The sequence below is a fragment of the Saimiri boliviensis genome, chromosome 13, assembly GCF_048565385.1.
Source record: "Saimiri boliviensis isolate mSaiBol1 chromosome 13, mSaiBol1.pri, whole genome shotgun sequence".
Lineage (NCBI taxonomy): Eukaryota > Metazoa > Chordata > Mammalia > Primates > Cebidae > Saimiri > Saimiri boliviensis.
In genome coordinates this window covers 16,699,242-16,718,126 of record NC_133461.1, presented here as the reverse complement: position 1 = coordinate 16,718,126, position 18,885 = coordinate 16,699,242, and the positions used below count along the sequence as shown (strand labels likewise).

Here is an 18,885-nt window from a genome sequence, read left to right as displayed (position 1 = left end):
CAAGCCAGGACCTCATGCAGGTATGGGAGAGAGCTCAGTGAACATGCCTCTGACCGTGTGATGACAGCAGAACTTCGTAAAGAGATCGACACTTCCTACTGGTAAACTCTGACTACATCAAACTAATTCTTCTGGTGAAAAATCATTTTCTGAGATAAAGCTGAATGACTTAGGTAAAGGAATGACTGACCTTGCTCTCACCCAATAATTAAATGAACTCATGGCCCCTTCTGCGGGGAACAGTATGTGTGTGGGGAGAGGACTGATTCGTATTTGTAATTTTCAGTGAGACCAGTAGGAGCTGACCAGCTGTGATGAGTGCCTTGAAGTTGGAGTTTTGATTACTTTTTATCACTAGATACACATTTGTAAAGTGCATTTTAGAATGTCCCAAATCCCTAGGCCCTGTGGTCCCAGCTGTTCAGGGGGCTGGCATGGGAAGATGGCTTGAACCCAGGAGGATCACTTGAGCCTGGGAAGATCACTTGAACCCAGGCAGTTGAGCCTACCGTGAGCAGTGATCACACCACTGCACTCTATCCTGGGTGACAGAATGAAACCTGGTTTCAGAAAAAAGTCCTAAATATTTTATCAATCATTTTGGTTTTTTCATTTTCAAAAAACACGGTCTTGCTCTGTCACCCAGGCTGGAGTGCAGTGGTGCAGTCACTGCTCACTGCAGCCTCAACCTCCTGGGCTCAAACGATCCTCCTGCCTCAGCCTCCTGAATAGCTGGGACTACTGGCACACGCCATCACACCTGGAAAATTTTTCAAGTTTTATAGAGATAAGCATCTCAAATTCCTGGGCTCAAATAGTCCTCCCACTTCTGCCTCCAAAAATGCTGGCATTATAAGCGTGAACCCCTATGCCAGGCTTTTTCAATTATAACATTGTGACAGTTATAATTTCTTTACGATTTCCAATGAACTAGACACATCTTTTCATTTTGTACAATTCACAAAATATGTGAGCCAAACTTTTGGCAGCAGGATTTTTTTTTTTTCAAGAGCTATCTGTAAAACAGATTTCTTAGAAATGAATTCTATTTTAAACACTCGGGCATTTTCTGTTAAACTCTGTGATTCTCCATATCTACCTCTGTTATGACTTAGGCCACGTACCTGACTGGTGTCACTTAGGATCTCCAAGTTTTTAACGTGTTCCATAGTTGAAAGGTTTCCCAGGTAGGGTGAATACACCCATGGAGTGTGCCAGGTGATCCAGCAAGGTGCGCAGGGGTTCCTAAAACACCGCCCCTTTATCCTCCTTGTCACTTTATAACACACTGTCCTCTAGGTGCTTGTGCAATGTTGTTCTGAAGCTTCAAATGTGAAGCTCTGGTTTGTACAAAAGAAACATGTCTGGTATTTTCTCTATGAATCTGTAAGATTGAAATTCTGACGAGCTTATTTAAAATGAGAATGTCTAGAAGGGCACTCGCTCATAATTTGCTTAAGTAAGTCCTAGTTAGCAGAAATCACAGATATAATCTGGCAGCAGCTTTATCAGCAGACAGACTGAGTAAGCTGTCTGTCTTCACCCAAGCATGGCTCATGAAACTGACTGAACCCCCAGACAGAAAGCCACTGAAATGACTCGGACCGCTCATCGCCAATTTCAGATTGATGCCCCAAGTTTCCAATCCCTTGGCAAAGGACTTCTTTTTGTGAAACCAAACATCCCTTTTTTTTTTTTTTTTTTTTTTTTTGAGACAGAGTTTCGCTCTTGTTGCCCAGGCTGGAGTGCAATGGCATGATCTCGGCTTACCACAAACTCTGCCTCCCAGGTTCAAGCGATTCTCCTGCCTCAGCCTCCCAAATAGCTGGGATTACAGGCGTGTGCCACCATGCCTGGCTAGTTTTATGGGGTTTTTCTTTTGTTGTTCGTTTGTTTTAGTAGAGACGGGGCTTCTCCATGTTGACCAGGCTGGTCTCGAACTCCCAACCTCAGATGATCTGCTCACCTCAGCCTCCCAAAGTGCTGGGATTATAGGCGTGAGCCACTGTGCCCAGCCCAAACATGCTTTTTAAAGCATGCAATTTTTCCCCCCTCGTTGTCCCGCTAAAATACTGCTGTTTAGCTTTAGTTTGTCATAACCAGGTTAAAAGTGCACCAAGATAGTTTGTGTGGGAAAATTGTCAGGCCTTGAGGGCTTGTCTCTGGGTCCCCAGTTTACCTTTTTCATCCTTTGCCCCTTTCTAGTGACATCCTTTTTCTTCTCCCGCCTTGAGGAATGACTGGGTGGAAGTTATGTATACTTTTACTAATTGTACCCAGCTGTGCCAATTAATATCCCTCCTCTGTTGAATGCAGACCACTGCACTGGAGCATGATTCGATCACATCTCCATTTTTCCCAGCAGCCTACTAGAAAGGTCTTCAGCTTTGAATTGAGGAAGCAGAGCCCTCGTGTGTGTGGAGTATGGCCACCTGCCAGCGCCACATCATGTATGGGAATTCTCGCATCTGCCTCTCAGTGCAGCAGGATGGGCACAGTTATTAGCACCATTGTATAGGTGAGAAGAATCAGGCTGAGGATGGCCTTTTTTTTGTCCTGACATGTTAGAAACATAGTCAGTTTTATTAAAGAAATAATCAGGCATTCTTCTCTCGGGGTCAAACTGGAAGCCCAGTTTTGAGGGCTGCCCTGGAGAGAAAAATCCTCCTGCCCTTAAGCCTATTCAGCTCTTGGGGGTGGCCTGGCCAGGCCACTTCCTACTCTCGTCACCAGCACGCCAGGTACCTTGTCCCTTCCTCCAACCTGAGTTCTCCCGGCCCTTACCCCTGCTTTGCTAAAATTCCCATATTCAGACTGGGCACGGTTGCTCACACCTGTAATCCCAGCACTTTGGGAGGCTGAGGTGGGCAAATCTCTTGAGCCCAGGAGTTCAAGATCAGCCTGGGCAACATGGTGAAACCCCATGTCTACCAAAAAATACAAAAGTTAGCCCAGCATGGTGGTGGGCATCTGTGGTCCCAGCTACTCAGGAGGCTGAGGCAGGAGAATCTCTAGACCCTGGGAGGTTGAGGCTGCAGTGAGCTATGATCACACCACTGCACTCCAGCCTAGGTGGCAGAGCGAGACTCTTGTCTCAAAAAAAAAAAAAAAAAAAAAAAAAATTCATGTATTCTGTCATATCAGACTTTATTTTCGTTGTCATTTAATGTTTTCAATAGAAATCCACCCTATCTGGTGTCTGGGCCTCACGTGATTCCTGCGTTATTTCCATTCCTGGTTATGAATGTTTTGTTGAGAATCACAATGGCGGGATGCTTTCCTTACATTCACAGACACAGGACTGTGCCATGATCCAGAATAGAAAGCTGGATAAGACAGAGATAAAATTAGCTGGAGAAAGCAGCTAAGGAAGGGGCAGACCAAGAACAATCACCCAGAATGTCTGAATTCAAAGGGTCTATGTTTTGACTCACTCATCGAAACACTTGTGACCACGAGAAACTGACACCTCGCTGGCCCCCCAGCTCAGCGTCTGAGAAAAAAGACATTCGAAGAAATGGACAAGAATCAAGAACATTTGTTTGTAGGTTACGCTGATCTGTTAATACTACCTTTTGTATATTTGTTATTTACTTCTAAAACAAAATGCTTAGGGTAAGACTGTCTTATTTAAAGATGCTCTCTTAGTGTTTTGGGCACACACTAGTAGTTTATTTGTTTTCTATTCTGGGTAGGATCAGTTCTGATAGTGACTTTCTTTAAGGATATTTTGTTCCAGGACAGCAGCGCTATTAAGTGAAGTGTTATTTTCACATTTAGTAGTTTCTTTCTTAATAAAAACCGCATCTTTCGACTCTACTGTAACATTCAGAAATTTGATACCAGCCTTACAGAAATTATAGCCAAATTCTGAAATATAGTCACGGATGATATTTTATAAAACAAAATCTATGGAAAATCCCTCATTTGTTCTTCTAGGTTACGTTCTTTTCGTCTCGATCTGACAAGAGTGGCCAAGCCTCTTTCTGCCTCGTTCGATGTCAGCATGAATTTTCAGTAGAGCAAGAAAGTAATTTTAGCATCCATAATGACTTGCACTACAATTGGGTTAACAGCATGGAAAATAAATATTTAAGTCAACCTTCCCTGCAGGATTCTAAATACAGATATGCATGTCACTGAGGCTCCACTGGCAGAGATGTTATGTTTCTTCAGCTTATGGTTTTTCAGAATTAGACTCAACATGGCTTTGCTTAGGGAAGGAAATCCACATTGTCTTATAAAGGGATTTTTTTATTTCAAATTTATTATATCTCCCCCCTTCCTCCCAAAGCCTTGCACAGACTGTGGACATGGTTATTCTAGAAGAGTCCATCAGCCGTTAAGATAAACACCAGCCTGTATGCTCTGAAACAAATGCGTAGAAGATACAAAAAGACACGAGAAAGTGAAGCAAGAGAAGTCAAATCATCTTGCTGTTTTAACTCCTTTTTTTAGAGTTAGCAAGGAATTTGTAGGGAGAATTTGTATGTGCAGAGAATATTTGGTATAAACAGACTCTGACGTTCCTTATGAACTTAGGTGAGTTCTGTCAGAAAACAGGTTAGTTGATATAGATTCTGTGGACCAAAGAGAATATTTGCAGCTTATTAAGAACTATACTCTATCAACACATGGCTGTTTTTCTAAACAAGACTTCTAAGAAGTCAAATTATATTCCCTAAAACACAAGAGCAACCTGATCCTAGCCAGCCTCCAAGGCAGCTGTGATGTAGAATAGCGCCTCAAGTAGATCACAAATTCATTCTCCTTTTACCTCCAGAAGACTGGACCCCCAAAATGGCTGGTAACATGGGTTACCTATGGCCGGAGTGACAGAGAGAGCAGGATAGAGTTTTCTAAACAAGCTGTTGTTCGTTTTGAATTTGTATCATGGACTATATTACATTCCCTATTCAATAAATAAACATTTTTAAAGTATTTCTGCTTTGTATACTTCATCAAAACAACTGGGATTCAAAAGCTTTGACTCTATCAATAGTCTTAAAGATGAACTAGAAAAATCTTAGTAAATAAAAGCCTGTACATCTCAGCTCAGTCATCAAAGGCTTTTCCTTGCTGCCTGTTTGTGCAGCAAGGAAAAGAGAGGTGACTGTACGTGGCTGACAAAATCACTCTATTAACTGAAGATCTGGGGCCTTATGCCCAAATTCCCATTCACTGGGAGATTCCTTAAGAACACTTAAGCAGGAACATGTTTTTATCAAATTGTTGCTTTACTACGATTGCTACCAATAATAATAGCTACCACTTTGCAACCATGGGGAGCTTGGTCTTGGAGGATAGAGTCTGGCTGAAGTTCTGGGCAGGTGGAAGGGAAGGGCCAAAGCCCAGAAGGGCCACTGCCAAGAGGGTCTGGAGCCATCTTCAGGCTCTTGCCAGCTGCTGGCTGGCAGGGCAGTTAGTAGTGAAATAGTAGACATCAGAACCAGAATCCTGTAGGCAAAATGAGAAGTCAGACTGGGAGGGGCAGGGACACTCATTCATTCATGCACACAAAAAAATGACACAAGAGGATGAATGTGACAGGCCATCCAGGTAGAGGGAGACTGGTATACAGAAACAGATCCAGCACAGTCTAATAGGAAACTGACGACAAGCATGTGGGACTCAGGACAGACACGGGGGGTCGGGAACAAGGTTAGAGCCAGCCTGGCCTACAGCATCGAGGAACAAGTCGGTCAGTCCTCAGGTACCTGGCAAAGCGAGACAGGCTGGAGTCTCAGAAGCTGGATTTCCTGACAGTTACAAGCACTGGGCTGCAGTGCACAGTGTCACCAGGCCATTCGTTGCTGGAACTGGAGCACGGGATTAGAACGAGACAGCACAGGGTGTGCTTTGCAGGCTATATGAGGTCTGGGGAAGAAAAAGGAGGGGAAAAACCTTGGAAGCAGAGAGCCAGGAAGCAAGAGAAGGGACAATCAAAACACGCTTTGTCCTTGGCATGCACCAGCAACTTGAAGGGTTTTCCAGATTTCTTTTATTTACCCACAAACCGCATTTCCTTAAATATATGTACGTATGCGGACTTTTAAGTTGTATGTATATTGCCGTATTGAAGGTTTGGAGGTATACTTCAAAGTATATCATGTAACTAGAGAACAAAGTGGGTTTCTGCTTAAGCTGGACCCTAAATGAGATTAAAAGCATGATTTTCTGCCTCGCCATAGCAATTTTCCCAGCACCAAAATTTCTGTTGCTCCTTAAAAGATCTGTAATCCTATAGCTCTGTCAAGCAGACGTGTCAGTTTTGGGGTGATGAAAATGTTCAGGAATTAGATAGCTGTGATGGTTGTTCAACCTTGCAAAAGTGCTAAAAACCACTGAATGGTAGGTATACTTTAAAAGGTTTAATTTCATAGTCCGGGAATTACACCTCAGTTTTTTTTTTTTTTTGATGGGGGGGGAAGATATATTCAGGTAAAAAGTCATCATGAGATAGAAGCTTAGGAGAGAAAAATGGATTTTATATCTGAAAATTTATAAAGGTCAGGGCAGCTGGTCATTTCTGGAAGCAGTGACTTCCTTGTTTCTTCGAAGAGGTGTAAAGCTCCTGGGTTACAGGCTAGGTGGGTCGAATGAATCACAGCCGTCCCCATAAACATGGAATGAATTGTCTACCATGTTCAGGTCAGATACACTCAACAGGCAGCAGGGCTTGCAGCCCCCGACACAGCTGTGACATCTGACAGTATCCCTAAGCAGCTACTTCAGGGGTATTCCATTTACCAAATTCCCCTAAAAAGTACCTTTCTATGTGTGTAACACAAAGTATGTGCTCATTTTACTGAGTCTGTGGCTGCCTCCTTAGGGGATCAGAAGCATTGAATGCCCTTTGTCACCTGAAATACAGTCCCACCTCATATTTACCCTGTTCGCCATCCTCATCAGAATTGCAGCAGTGCTCACGAGTCCTTAGGCTCGGATGAATCCTGCTTTTTGACCCAGTTTGTGTGGCTGTGTGCAGTTTTACCACTTTGCCTCTTTCTTCTGTGCACGCACATGACACAGAGGGCGACAGAGAAGGGTGGCGTCTAAAACAGAGAAAAACACATCAGAAGGGAGGGATGTGGAGATTTCTTTTCAGCCATTCTTCCTCATTCTGCTGCGCTCCATGCACTGTCCTAAGACTCTGTCGCCCAGTGAATACATGGGGAGCATCTGATGTGTGTTACCTGGTGTCCGTGGGGAGTGTTAGGTGGGCACAGGAAGCAAGTCCAAGTCAGCCTTCCTGGCATGCATCACCCCAGTAGCACACTGGGACCTTCTCATGGACCTCAGCCTCCTCATAAGCCCTTTGCTGGTGAGGGCGAGGTCAAAGAGGTCCGTGATGGCTTTGTGCTCCCACACCCACTCAGCTAGCCTGGGCTTTCCCGGGCGTGGTGCTTTCCTTATAAACCTGCCTTCTTTAATGGGGGTATTTCGAGGATGCATGGCTTCTTCCAACCCAAGTTATCTCTGCGCCCTCCATCCGAGCACTTTCACATGCAGATGAAGCCCTCCCCAGACTGCCTTTGTGACACTGGGCTCCAGCTGGACCGAAGGTCTCTTATTGCCCCCAAAAGCTGCTTGATTGCCCCTGTTTGAACTGTTCCTGTTGTCCAGAGTCTTCCTGTATCCTCCTGCTCCCTCCACCTGCAGTTTCTGTTTTCTGATCTGGCTGGTTTCGGTGTGTCCTGGAAGGCTGGTCACTTACCACCTCCCTTGGGAAGCCTTCCTGGGTGGCTTCTGCTTCCTTCCTAATTCTGCTGAGGTAGGGCCCATCTGCCTCCCTGGGAGCACCCAGCCTGGTTTGCATTTTCATTCCACTCTAAGCCCCTTGAGGGGAAGCTTTCTGACTCTGTATTCCAGGACGCAGCAGAGAACTTGCATGAATTCCAAGTGTGGCAGGCATACCTGGATGTCTGTTCAGCTAAGCCCGGCTCTTCAGTTTCTAACGTGACTGCTTGTCAACAGGAGTGTTTGTTATTTTTTTCTCACACCAAGAATGCTGATGAGGTAAAGAGTTTTTCTGTGGCAAACTGATAAGAATCTCTGGTTGATAACAGGCGCCTGGGCTGCTTTGTTTTCTTTTGTTTTACTCAGATGGGCAGATTCATAAATTGGTTTTTGTCTTAGAATCATACCCTTTTGAACCAAATGGGAACCAGAGGCTGAGGACACTTAAACAGCTCCTGCAGTCCCTCAAGGAAAAGGTAGGGAAGGCAGAGCCCAGGAAGCCCCTGCAACGCCTTGCTCTTGCTGCTTTTTAAAATTCTCTGCATGTTTAACACATTGAAAGGTAAGCAGATCAGTCTCGGTGGCTTAGACCTGTAATCCCAGCACTTTGGGAGGCCAAGGCAGGCAGATCACTAGAGGTCAGGAGTTTGAGACCAGCCTCAACCAACATGGTGAAACACTGTCTCTACTAAAAATACAAAAATTAGCCAGGTGTGGTGGTGGGCACCTGTAATCCCAGCTACTCAGGAGGCTGAGACGGGAGAATCACTTGACCCGGGAGGTGGAGGTTGCAGTGAGCCGAGATCATGCCACTGCACTCCAGCCTGGGCGACAGAGCGAGACTCTGTCTCACAAAAAAAGGTAATCTGGCTATTCACTTTTTGTTTTATCCAGTTTTATCCAGAAATAGCTGTGTGCAGTTTCTGCCTGACCTTCGTGTTCTTTGCAGGTGGCTCTGCAAATCGCTCCTCCGTGTACCAGTGAGAGGCATTATGAGCGTCTGGGACGGTGCTGTAGCAAATGTGAACCAGGTACACCTGCTTCTCAGCCCCCTTGCATTGCCCCTCAAAAGTGGGTGAGGCTTTCGTTGTTATTTTTTCTGTCTGCCAGATGAAAAAAGAAATTGGATAGACTCTTCATGGTAGTGGCAGGTGGTAATGTCTGTCACTCTGAAGACAAAAATCTTTCTCTCAATAGAGAGATTTGAGGGGATTTTAAAATCTTTTAAAAAACTAAAAACAACTTCAAAAGCTGTTACTTAAGTTGTGCTGAAACACAATTTTCCAAAACACTATTTCTCGAGATGGCAAGGAGTTTTTAAAAACTAATATTTTAGCCCTTTATGATTCAAACCCTCAAAATGTGAAATGCAACTCTTATTTAAAATTGTTTTCATAGAAATTTTATTTGGAAATAACCAAACTGGAATTGTTGCTGCTAAAAATTGCCTAAACCCTTGTCGTACCTTTTTCCATAAACCTGTTGAGGAGTAGAAGGTGGACTGGCTGCCACCTTCCCCAAGTTACTGTGCCAGAAATGTGACTAAGCATTTCCGCAGCCCCAGTGAAATCCACAGTCTGAGGGGTCTGCACTCTTTCATCATTCGGGGTTGGGGGGCGCGAAGGTAGGTTACCTTATAAAAAGGTATTTGGGATATTTCAGCTACAGATATTTCTTGGATGTGCAGAACCAAGATCCAGTGATTTTCAAGTGTGTGTTGGATGGGGCGATGGGGCACGGTGTGACACTTGGTAAAATGAAGTTAACCATGAGCCAGTAGTATGTGTAGAAGAAGTTAACAGGAAGTTACCTATCCAGATGGAAGGAAGAGGGGAGAGGGGATGGGTAATGAAGTTCCTCTTGCCTACCCCTTATTCCCTGAGTGGGTTCCAGGGAATCTTTCGAGTTCTGCAGGGCCCAGTTTAGAATCATCATTTTATGCCTTCTTTTTTTTTGATGCGGCATCTAGCTCTGTCACCAGGCTAGAGTGCAGTGGCACAATCTCGGCTCACTGCAACTTCCGTCTCCTGGGTTCAAGAGATTCTCCTGCCTCAGCCTTCGAGCTGGGACTATAGGCATGCACCACCACACCCGACTGATTTTTGTATTTTTAGTAGAGATGGGGTTTCACCATGTTGGCCAGGTTGGTCTCGCAAACTCCTGACCTCAGGTGACCTGCATGCCTCAGCCTCCCGAAATGCTGGGATTACAGACATGAGCCACCGCACCCTGCCCATCATTCTATTCCTTAGCAGACTGGGTGCAGAGGGTGGCTGGCTTTTTGCTTAGAAGAATGAAGAGGCTGCTGTGACTACAGGCTCAGCAGACCAAGGAGAGGTTATTTCAGCCACCTGAGTGGCCTGAGGAGCCCTGCAGTCATTGTGCAGTGTGGCCTCTTCTCCTGTGCCATGTCGTCTTTGGGGGGCCTCCTGGGATTGTGGGCACCAGTGATTATTGGTCCCATAGATGGGTGCGATTTTTGTTGCTGTTTTGCTTTGTGTTGCTGTCATAGGTTTTTTTAATGGTTGCATTTTTCCTCTTCATTTTTTTAAGGGAAATACATGTCTTCTAGATGCACTACCAACTCTGACAGTGTATGTCTGCCCTGTGGCCCAGAGGAATACTTGGATACCTGGAATGAAGAAGATAAATGCTTGCTGCATAAAGTTTGTGACACAGGTAAGCCCGTCATGTCAGTGTGTCAGTGAGAAGCGTAGAAACCTAAGATCTCTTTCTACAGAAATATTTTTAGAGTCAGCCAATGGTGTTTCGTTTCAGGAACATGGAAAGAAGTGACTACAGATCCCAAGAAAGATGCGTTTTAGATCCCCAAGGCCTGTGCTAAAATTCTTCATTTAGAACATTTGTTCTGGAATATACTTAGGTTGCAGTTTAATCATGGGACACATCTTAGAGTTGACATAATGTTTCCATAATGTTCCCACCCATTTTGTGTGGTTTAATCCTCCCTGAAGCCCTGTAGGTTGCCATACTTACCCTTTTAAAAGATTGCGAAACTGAGACTCAGAAAGTTTGAGTAACGTCTCCAAGGTTAACACACGTGAAGCAGGACTCAAAACCAGATCTACCCTTCACCTTTTTCCTAAACTATAAATATTTTATTAACACATTTTGATCTCCTTAGCAGACTGCCTTAAGTTTTTTGCCTGGAAGAGTTTCTGTTTTATTTTGTTTTGTTTTTTGAGGTGGAGTCTTGCTCTGTCGCCCAGGCTGGACTTCAGTGGCGTGATCTCAGCTCACTGCAACCTCTACCTCCTAGGATCAAGCAGTCCTCCTGCCTCAGCCTCCCAAATAGCTGGGACCACAGGTGCATGCCACCACACCTGGCTAATTTTTATATTTTTAGTAGAAACGGTTTCACCATGTTGGCCAGGATGGTCTCAATCTCCTAACCTCGTGATGTACCCACCTTGACCTCCCAAAGTGCTGGGATTACAGGCATGAGCCTGGCCTAGGAACTTTTTTTTTTTTTTTTGAGACAGAGTTTCGCTCTTGTTACCCAGGCTGGAGTGCAATAGCGTGATCTCGGCTCACCGCAACCTCCGCCTCCTGGGTTCAGGCAATTCTCCTGCGTCAGCCTCCTGAGGAGCTGGGATTACAGGCACGCGCCACCATGCCCAGATAATTTTTTGTATTTTTAGTAGAGACAGGGTTTCACCATGTTGACCAGGATGGTCTCGATCTCTTGACCTTGTGATCCACCCACCTCAGCCTCCGCAAGTGCTGGGATTACAGTCTTGGGCCACCGTACCCGGCCTTTTTTTTTTTTTTTATTGTACTTTAGGTTCTGGGGTACATGTGCAGATCATGCAGGATTGTTGCATAGGTACATACATGGCAAAGTGGTTTGCTGCCTTCATCCCCCCATCACCTATATCCGTATTTCTCTTCTCATTATCCCTCCCCACCCTCCTCACCCCTGCTGTCCCTCCCCTATCCCCCCTACTGACTGCAGTGTGTGATGCTCCCCTCCCTGTGTCCACGTGTTCTAACTGTTCAACACCCACCTATGAGTGGTAACATATGGTGTTTGGCTTTCTGTTCTTGTGTCAGTTTGCTGAGAACGATGGTTTCCAGATTCATCCGTGTCCCCATGAAGGATATGAACTCACCATTTTTTATGGCTGCGTAGTATTCCATGGTGTATCTGTGCCACATTTTCTTTATCTAGTCTATCGATGGTGGACATTTGGGTTGGTTCCAAGTCTTTGCTATTGTAAACAGTGCCGCAATGAACATACATGTGCATGTGTCTTTATAATTGAACAATTTATAGTCCTTGGATATATACCCGGTAATGGAACTGCTGGGCCAAATGCTAGGAATGTTTTTTTTTTTTTTTTTTTTTTTTTGAGACGGAGTTTCACTCTTGTTACCCAGGTTGGAGTGCCATGGCGCAATCTCGGCTCACCGCAACCTCCGTCTCCTGGGTTCAGTCAATTCTTCTGCCTCAGCCTCCTGAGTAGCTGGGATTGCAGGCACGTGCCACCATGCCCAGCTAATGTTTTGTATTTTTAGTAGAGACGGGGTTTCACCATGTTGACCAGGATGGTCTCGATCTCTTGACCTCGTGATCCACCGGCCTCGGCCTCCCAAAGTGCTGGGATTACAGGCTTGAGCCACTGCGCCCGGCTAGGAATGTTTTCTAAAGTATAATTTATTCGTGGGAATCAGGAGCAAAATATATCTCTTAATCTCATAGGAGACAGAGATTCCTTTCTCTCTCTTCTCTCCTTTTTCTATTGAGCTTATTTGTTGAAGAAGCCATGATGTTAGTCCTGTGGAGATTCCCCAGGCTGGATTTTGTTGGCTGCATTCTCTTGGTATCATTTAATGTATTCTTCTGTCCCTTATGTGTCTTTTCTTTTCTTTTTTTTTTTTTTTTGAGATGGAGTCTTGTTCTGTCTGCCTGCCACCCAGGCTGGAGTACAGTGGCACAATCTCGACTCACTGCAACCTCTGCCTCCTGGGTTTAAGCTGTTCTCCTGCCTCAGCCTCCCCAGTAGCTGGGATTACAGGCACATACTATCACGCCCAGCTAATTTTTGTATTTTTAGTAGAGATGAAATTTTGCCATGTTGATCAGGCTGGTCTCAAACTCCTGACCTCAAGTGATCCGCCTGCCTCGGCCTCCCAAAGTGCTGGGATTACAAGCATGAGCCATGGTGCCAGCCTGCAGTAACTGGTTGTCATGGTGCTCAGATCATCACACTTCTATGAGGTGGCCCGATGGGTTTTGACACAGCCCAGGCATCATGAAGAACTGTACTGCTTTCATGCTTACCTTGCATAATTCTGTCTTGAACTACAATCAGATGTTTCTCTAAGGATTCCTGATTGTTTTTTAAGGAACATTTTATTTAGTGACCTCAGTCTGGATTCTAGAGAAGACCCACTACTGTATTGACCTTTGTGTATAGGGGTTTTTCCCCCCAATGGACAGAATCAGATCGTACATGTTTCTTTAAGCACCATATTTTTCTAATGTGCTGGAGATAGCTGGCAGATTTTGGCTGGAGAAGGTAACATGGAAACTACTGAGCAGAAGCATCTGATCAAGCCTTTTTTATTTCCCACTGCTTAGTAATGACCTTGACTCATTACAGTCTCTTGGAAATAAAGATTCATTCTGTCTAATGCCAAAGTTGATTAAAGCCAAAAATCTGGTACATTACATACAATATTTTAAATTACGTCAAAATTATTTATCACCACCCACCCAGGCTTACATTTCGATGGGATTCTAGGAGTATTTGGAATTTTCCAGAGAAGTGGCCTGTGTCTGTGGACATGTGTCTGCATATTGATGTCTTGATGTTGCAGAGCTGACTGGGGACTTGGAAGGGTAGACACTGCAGGGAATGGGGGCTTCTCCAGGGTCGCTAAGCTTGGGTCTAAAAAGATTGGAAATAGGAAATGTCCCCTCCCCACTGGCTGTAACTTGAGACAATAAGAGAGAGCAGGTTTCTGGTTTGTTTGCTTGGAATTTTCCCGTGGTTTTTTCCCCTTGGAATTCCTATAAGTATTCAGGAATATAAGGTGCAGGGGCTGTTTGGACAATCCAGGTGAGAAGGAGTCCTAGAAGGGTGCAAGGTCTGTTTTAAATAATATTATTGTTTTTTATCATGTTGGGGGGCGGGATCATGCACTATGTGCAGTCGACTCTGCTTATGCACAGTGGCTATGTTCTATAAAGTCACCCCGAACACTGAATTAGCAAATCCTGAGCCATTAGTCCTAGGGAATTACCCGGTGAGGTTCCTGCGAGCCTCCAGTCAAATTGTCATCGATTGATCGCCACATAACCTTGTTTTATGTGTGTTTCTGTTTAAAGACACCTTATTTGATACATGTTGCTGATTCATTAACATTGCACTCATGGCCAACAGCACTGCAATTCATACCTGAGCAAAGCTTCTCTAACACTTATTTTCTCCGTAAGGCACATCACAACCTTCTTGCACTTAGAACACTAGACAGCTCTTCAGCATGACAGTTGGGGGCTGTTGTAAGCAGGGAAATCACCAACAAAAACTTGTTTATCTTCTGTGAGCTGAAACCAGAAGGCAGAGCATCACCTGGCCGAACCTCAGTCAGAAACCTGCATGTGGGGCAACTCAAAATGTACACAGTTCTGTCCCCAAAGGGCTGAAGAAGTACCAAGGGGATTGATTTTGGGGTACAAATAAATTTGATCAAGTAGATGAATTCACAAATATGAATCTGCAAATAATGAGGACCAACTATATCAATAATTTGATTGATTCATATTTGTGTGTGTATGCAGTTTATAAGATAAATGTGTGTGTGTGTGTTGGGGGGGGGGTTTACAGCAGATCAATTTCCAGGTACCTGTGTTCCAGAAAAACTGGAAGGGGCCAGGAGACTTGGAATGAGAAGGCCGTGTGTTGTAAAAACAGAGATAAAAGTGTTATCCTGGGTGCTTGAGGAGAGTCTGACTGCAAGCCTATCACCGGGCCTGTATCTGTACCCCCTTCACTCACGGCAGTCCACAACAACCTGTTTTCACCCTGGGATGCCTCAGGATCCTAAGATGAATCCTAAACTTCCAGAAGTCCTGTTCTCTTAGGTCCAAACTCGCATTAGTCTTACCCATACGGCATTAGATTTTACCAAAAACAAGGAAGCTCAACTCCGTGACCCTTCTATTTGCCAAAACATTCAGTGATCAATTCCCAATTCCTTACCTTCCTAGTAACATGAAAACTGACTTTTAAAAAAAGCCCACAAAACTCTTAATTATGAGACAGAGAAGAACCCCATTGTGATGCTTTCGTGCCAGTGCAGGAAGCATGAGGAGGAACTTGAGCCTCTTCCAGCAGTGTCCTAGTGATTCACTCTGCAAGCTCGCCAGGCGGGCTGCTGGTCTGGGCCGCTCTGGGCTGGATGTTGGACATGGCAGTCATGGATGGTGTGTCTGGGCTGCCTGCTCCTCCCTGGCCGCTGACCTGTCTCTTGTCTCCCGCAGGCAAGGCCCTGGTAGCTGTGGACATCGGCAACAGCACGGCCCCCCGGCGCTGCACCTGCACGGCCGGGTACCACTGGAGCCAGGACTGCGAGTGCTGCCGCCGTAACACTGAGTGTGCGCCAGGCCTGGGCGCCCAGCACCCGTGTACGGGTTGGATGTGTGTGTCTGTCGGCTCTTGCTGAGCCATGCAAAGCCAGCTTTGAGACAGTTTTAATCACAGCAGCAAGAACGCTCCAGGGTGCTAGGCAGCTTTGGAGGAACCTGGGACGTGGGGGGTGGGCTGATTTTCCAGAAGATGCAGGCCCAGGCAAGACCTGAGAATGAATCCCCAGCTTAGGTTCTTCAAAGGGACTGTGGGTAAAATTCCCACGTGCTCTGGCCACGGCCGTGGGTGCTGGGGCTCCTCTATCTGTGGAAACCTGGGATCCCCACTTAGGAGCCAACAGGATAGAGCCGGGGTCATTGAACTTTTTAAAGTGTACAGCCATTAGAATTTCAGAAAAACCATCCATCTCCCACCCCAGCACATTTTTAAGTTGACATCTAAAAATTTTTATTACAAGTTTAAAGAATTGAGGCCGAGCACGGTGGCTCACACACATAATCCCAGCACTTTGGGACGCTGAGGCGGGTGGATCACGAGGCTGGGAGTTCAAGGCCAGCCTGGCCAAGATGGTGAAACCCCGTCTCTACTAAACACAGAAAAATTTGCCGGGCTCAGTGGTGCGTGCCTGTAATCCTAGCACTTGAGAGGTTGAGGCAGGAGAATTGCTTGAACCCGGGTGGCAGAGGTTGCAGTGAGCCGAGATCGGGCCACTGCACTCCAGCCGGGGTGACAGAGCGAGACTCCATCTCAAAAAAAAAAAAAAAAAAAAAAAAAAGAATTGATAAGGTCTTGATAAGGTTCTAGGGAACTATAACTGGGACGACACTGAAAAGACGAATTCAGTGGAACCTAAATACCACGGCCATTTGATGTGCACCATGATTCATTATGAAATGAGCAAATCGTGTTTAACTTTTGGACAGTTTACAGAGTTCCTTTCTCTCCTTTGATTTCCTGTGCATTCCACCTTCCCCACAGAATTTTATCCTGATATATTTTTTATGCTTGGAGGGGTTTTACTAATCACCTTTTTGGATTCCTTTACATATTCAAATATGCACCTATTGAAAAATATGTATGTATTTGAAATCTGAGTTTTTAAAAATTTACTTCGACTCAGGGTTAAAAAAATTTCTCCTGGACCAAGTTGTCACTACATCTATTATCACACAATTGGTCAAAAATGAATAGATCCTATTTTGCTGTATTTAATCATAAAAGTAGAAACTTCTGACTTCCATAATGAGTGGGATTTTTTTTCCAATCCACATATTTATGGCTGAATATTACTTATTGCTAACATGCACCAGCATTCAACATCAATTCTGTTTCTACTTTTTGTTTATATATATATAAGTGCTGAGAAATTTGTTCACATAAATAACTGAATGGCTAAAGAAATACTTTTGTTACAGAAATGTCCTCAGTTTTTTTCAGTACCTTCTGATATATGTGTCCAAGCTCACCTACTGGTGTGATATCAAAAGTTATTTTTAATAATCTATCAGTTGAGAATTCAGTTGTGTCCCTCAATTTTTTAGAAAGTAAAGAAATAGAAATCTTTTTGACTTGAAAAAGTATTTCTTAGAGCCATTTGCTTTCCTGACTTCCAGGAAGTATAACAAAAGCAGTTTTTTCTAAGACTTAGCAAATGATTATTTATACCTGTTATCATTCCCTTCGAAGTACCTGGTGTTAACCCAGAATCTTGAGCAGGGTTGGGAGAATTAAAATATTATTCATTTCAATTCATATCAAGGAAAATGTCCATCACAGAGTCTGAGACAGTCGATCTTTATTATCAAATGTGTTGACTAAAGCAGATGTGCTTTCTCTTAGAAAAAGTCTGACTTGATTTTTTTTAATTGTTAAAATAGATCTCCCTATCACAGCTAACTCCTTCTGAATTATGATTCTAAAATAAAAGAGGCCTGGAGACTTTCCTCCAGATTTTCACCAGCATGTCACATCAGGGGTTCTGATAGACATTCTCTCTGCCTTGCACCTTTAGAAATGGATTCATTTTCGGACAAAATAGGCAGAGGATGGAGGGGAAGGGGTAGATGAATGGAAATTTCACTCCTGCCCCACCCTGAGGTATATCTGAATTCAGAACTGCTCAGCCTGATCCCAGCTGCCCCATTTCTGTTGTCCTGCTTTTGCCCTTAATAGAGAGTGAAAGGTGGGAGCTGTGCCACCACCAGTGTCTCTGTTGGTCACTTTGTTCAGCATCTCAGAGGTTTGGTAGCATAGCAGCATTTGGGGTGAGTATGAAGTATATCTTTTGTAAAGTGAGAAAAGTGTGATTATGAGAGGGAGCAAGGAAAGGAGCCTGCAGGATGTTTCTGGAAGATCAGTGTTACTGAGTCCTACGGAGGTCAAGCTATGGAAATTAATGCCCTTAACCCTTTGTATGCCTGTTAGCCCCCACCCCCTGCCCCCACCGCTTTGATTTTGAGGGCTTCTTACAACTCTATATTGTGATTATCTTTTAAAAAGCTATTCAAATTAATGTGAGTTATTAGATGTTAACTCGGCTCTTCTTAATAAAGATTTAAGACAAATCAAATTGCCAGATGAAAGAGCAGTCAGTACTCTACTTAGCCAGCCAAATTGCAGAAATCAAGAACATACTTCCTACTTGACTTTGGACAAAGAAATTTAATTCCTTATGTTAGTGTTTTATTCATGAAAGTAAATCACAGAAGTGCTACTAATTTTAGGAGTAATTTGTGGTTTGGGCACCAGCCAGTTGCCTGATGATGATATCACATAGTAACCAACGTTCTTCATGGGACTTACCAAAGGGTCATCATGTGTGGATTGCAGTAGAGGTAATAGGCATAGAAAACCTGACGTATTTATCTTGACAGTGTAGTTCATGAGGAATATGAGAGTCAAGTCAGTTTACTAACCAGGATCAGCTCCTGCTTTCAACACTGTCCATTAAGGAAGGGGTCCAACATCCATTGCACCACTGTGTTTATCAGTAAAGTTTTATTGGAATGCACCCTCATCTCTTATTTTTAATGTATTGTTGGACTGTTTTCATGCTGTGAGTAGCTGCAGCAGAGACCATAGGCCTGCAAAGCCTAAGATACTTACTCTATGATCCTTATAGAAAATGTTTGATACCAACCCTTGGTTTCAGGGAAAGAGACCTGTAGTGCTTTTCCTCCTTTTTTTTTTTTTTTTTTTTTTTTTTGAGATGACATTTCATTCTTGGTGCCCAGACTGGAGTGCAATGGCGCGATCTCTGCTCATCGAAACCTCTGCCCTCCCGGGTTCAAGTGATTCTCCTGCCTCAACCTCAGCCTCCCAAGTTGCTGGGACTATAGGCACATGCCACCACGCCCAGCTAATTCTTTTTGTATTTTTAGTAGAGACAAGGTTACACTGTGTTAGCCAGGATGTTGCCGATCTCCTGACCTTGTGAGCCGCCTGCCTCAGCCTCCCAAAGTGCTGAGATTACAGGCGTGAGCCACTGCACCCGGCCCCCTCCTCTTCTTTTTTCAACTGAGAAAACTTT

At 44.4% G+C, this 18,885-nt stretch overlaps 1 protein-coding gene across 1 annotated transcript in view; it reads left to right on the top strand.

Moving 5' to 3' along the window:
- Positions 1-18,885, top strand: part of TNFRSF11A (TNF receptor superfamily member 11a) — a 59,250-nt gene that overhangs the window by 15,042 nt on the left and 25,323 nt on the right. The window contains exons 2-4 of the mRNA XM_074383292.1: positions 8,690-8,771; positions 10,294-10,419; positions 15,251-15,394. Of these exons, the coding sequence (XP_074239393.1) occupies positions 8,690-8,771; positions 10,294-10,419; positions 15,251-15,394 (352 nt within the window). The remainder of the gene's footprint in view (positions 1-8,689; positions 8,772-10,293; positions 10,420-15,250; positions 15,395-18,885) is intronic.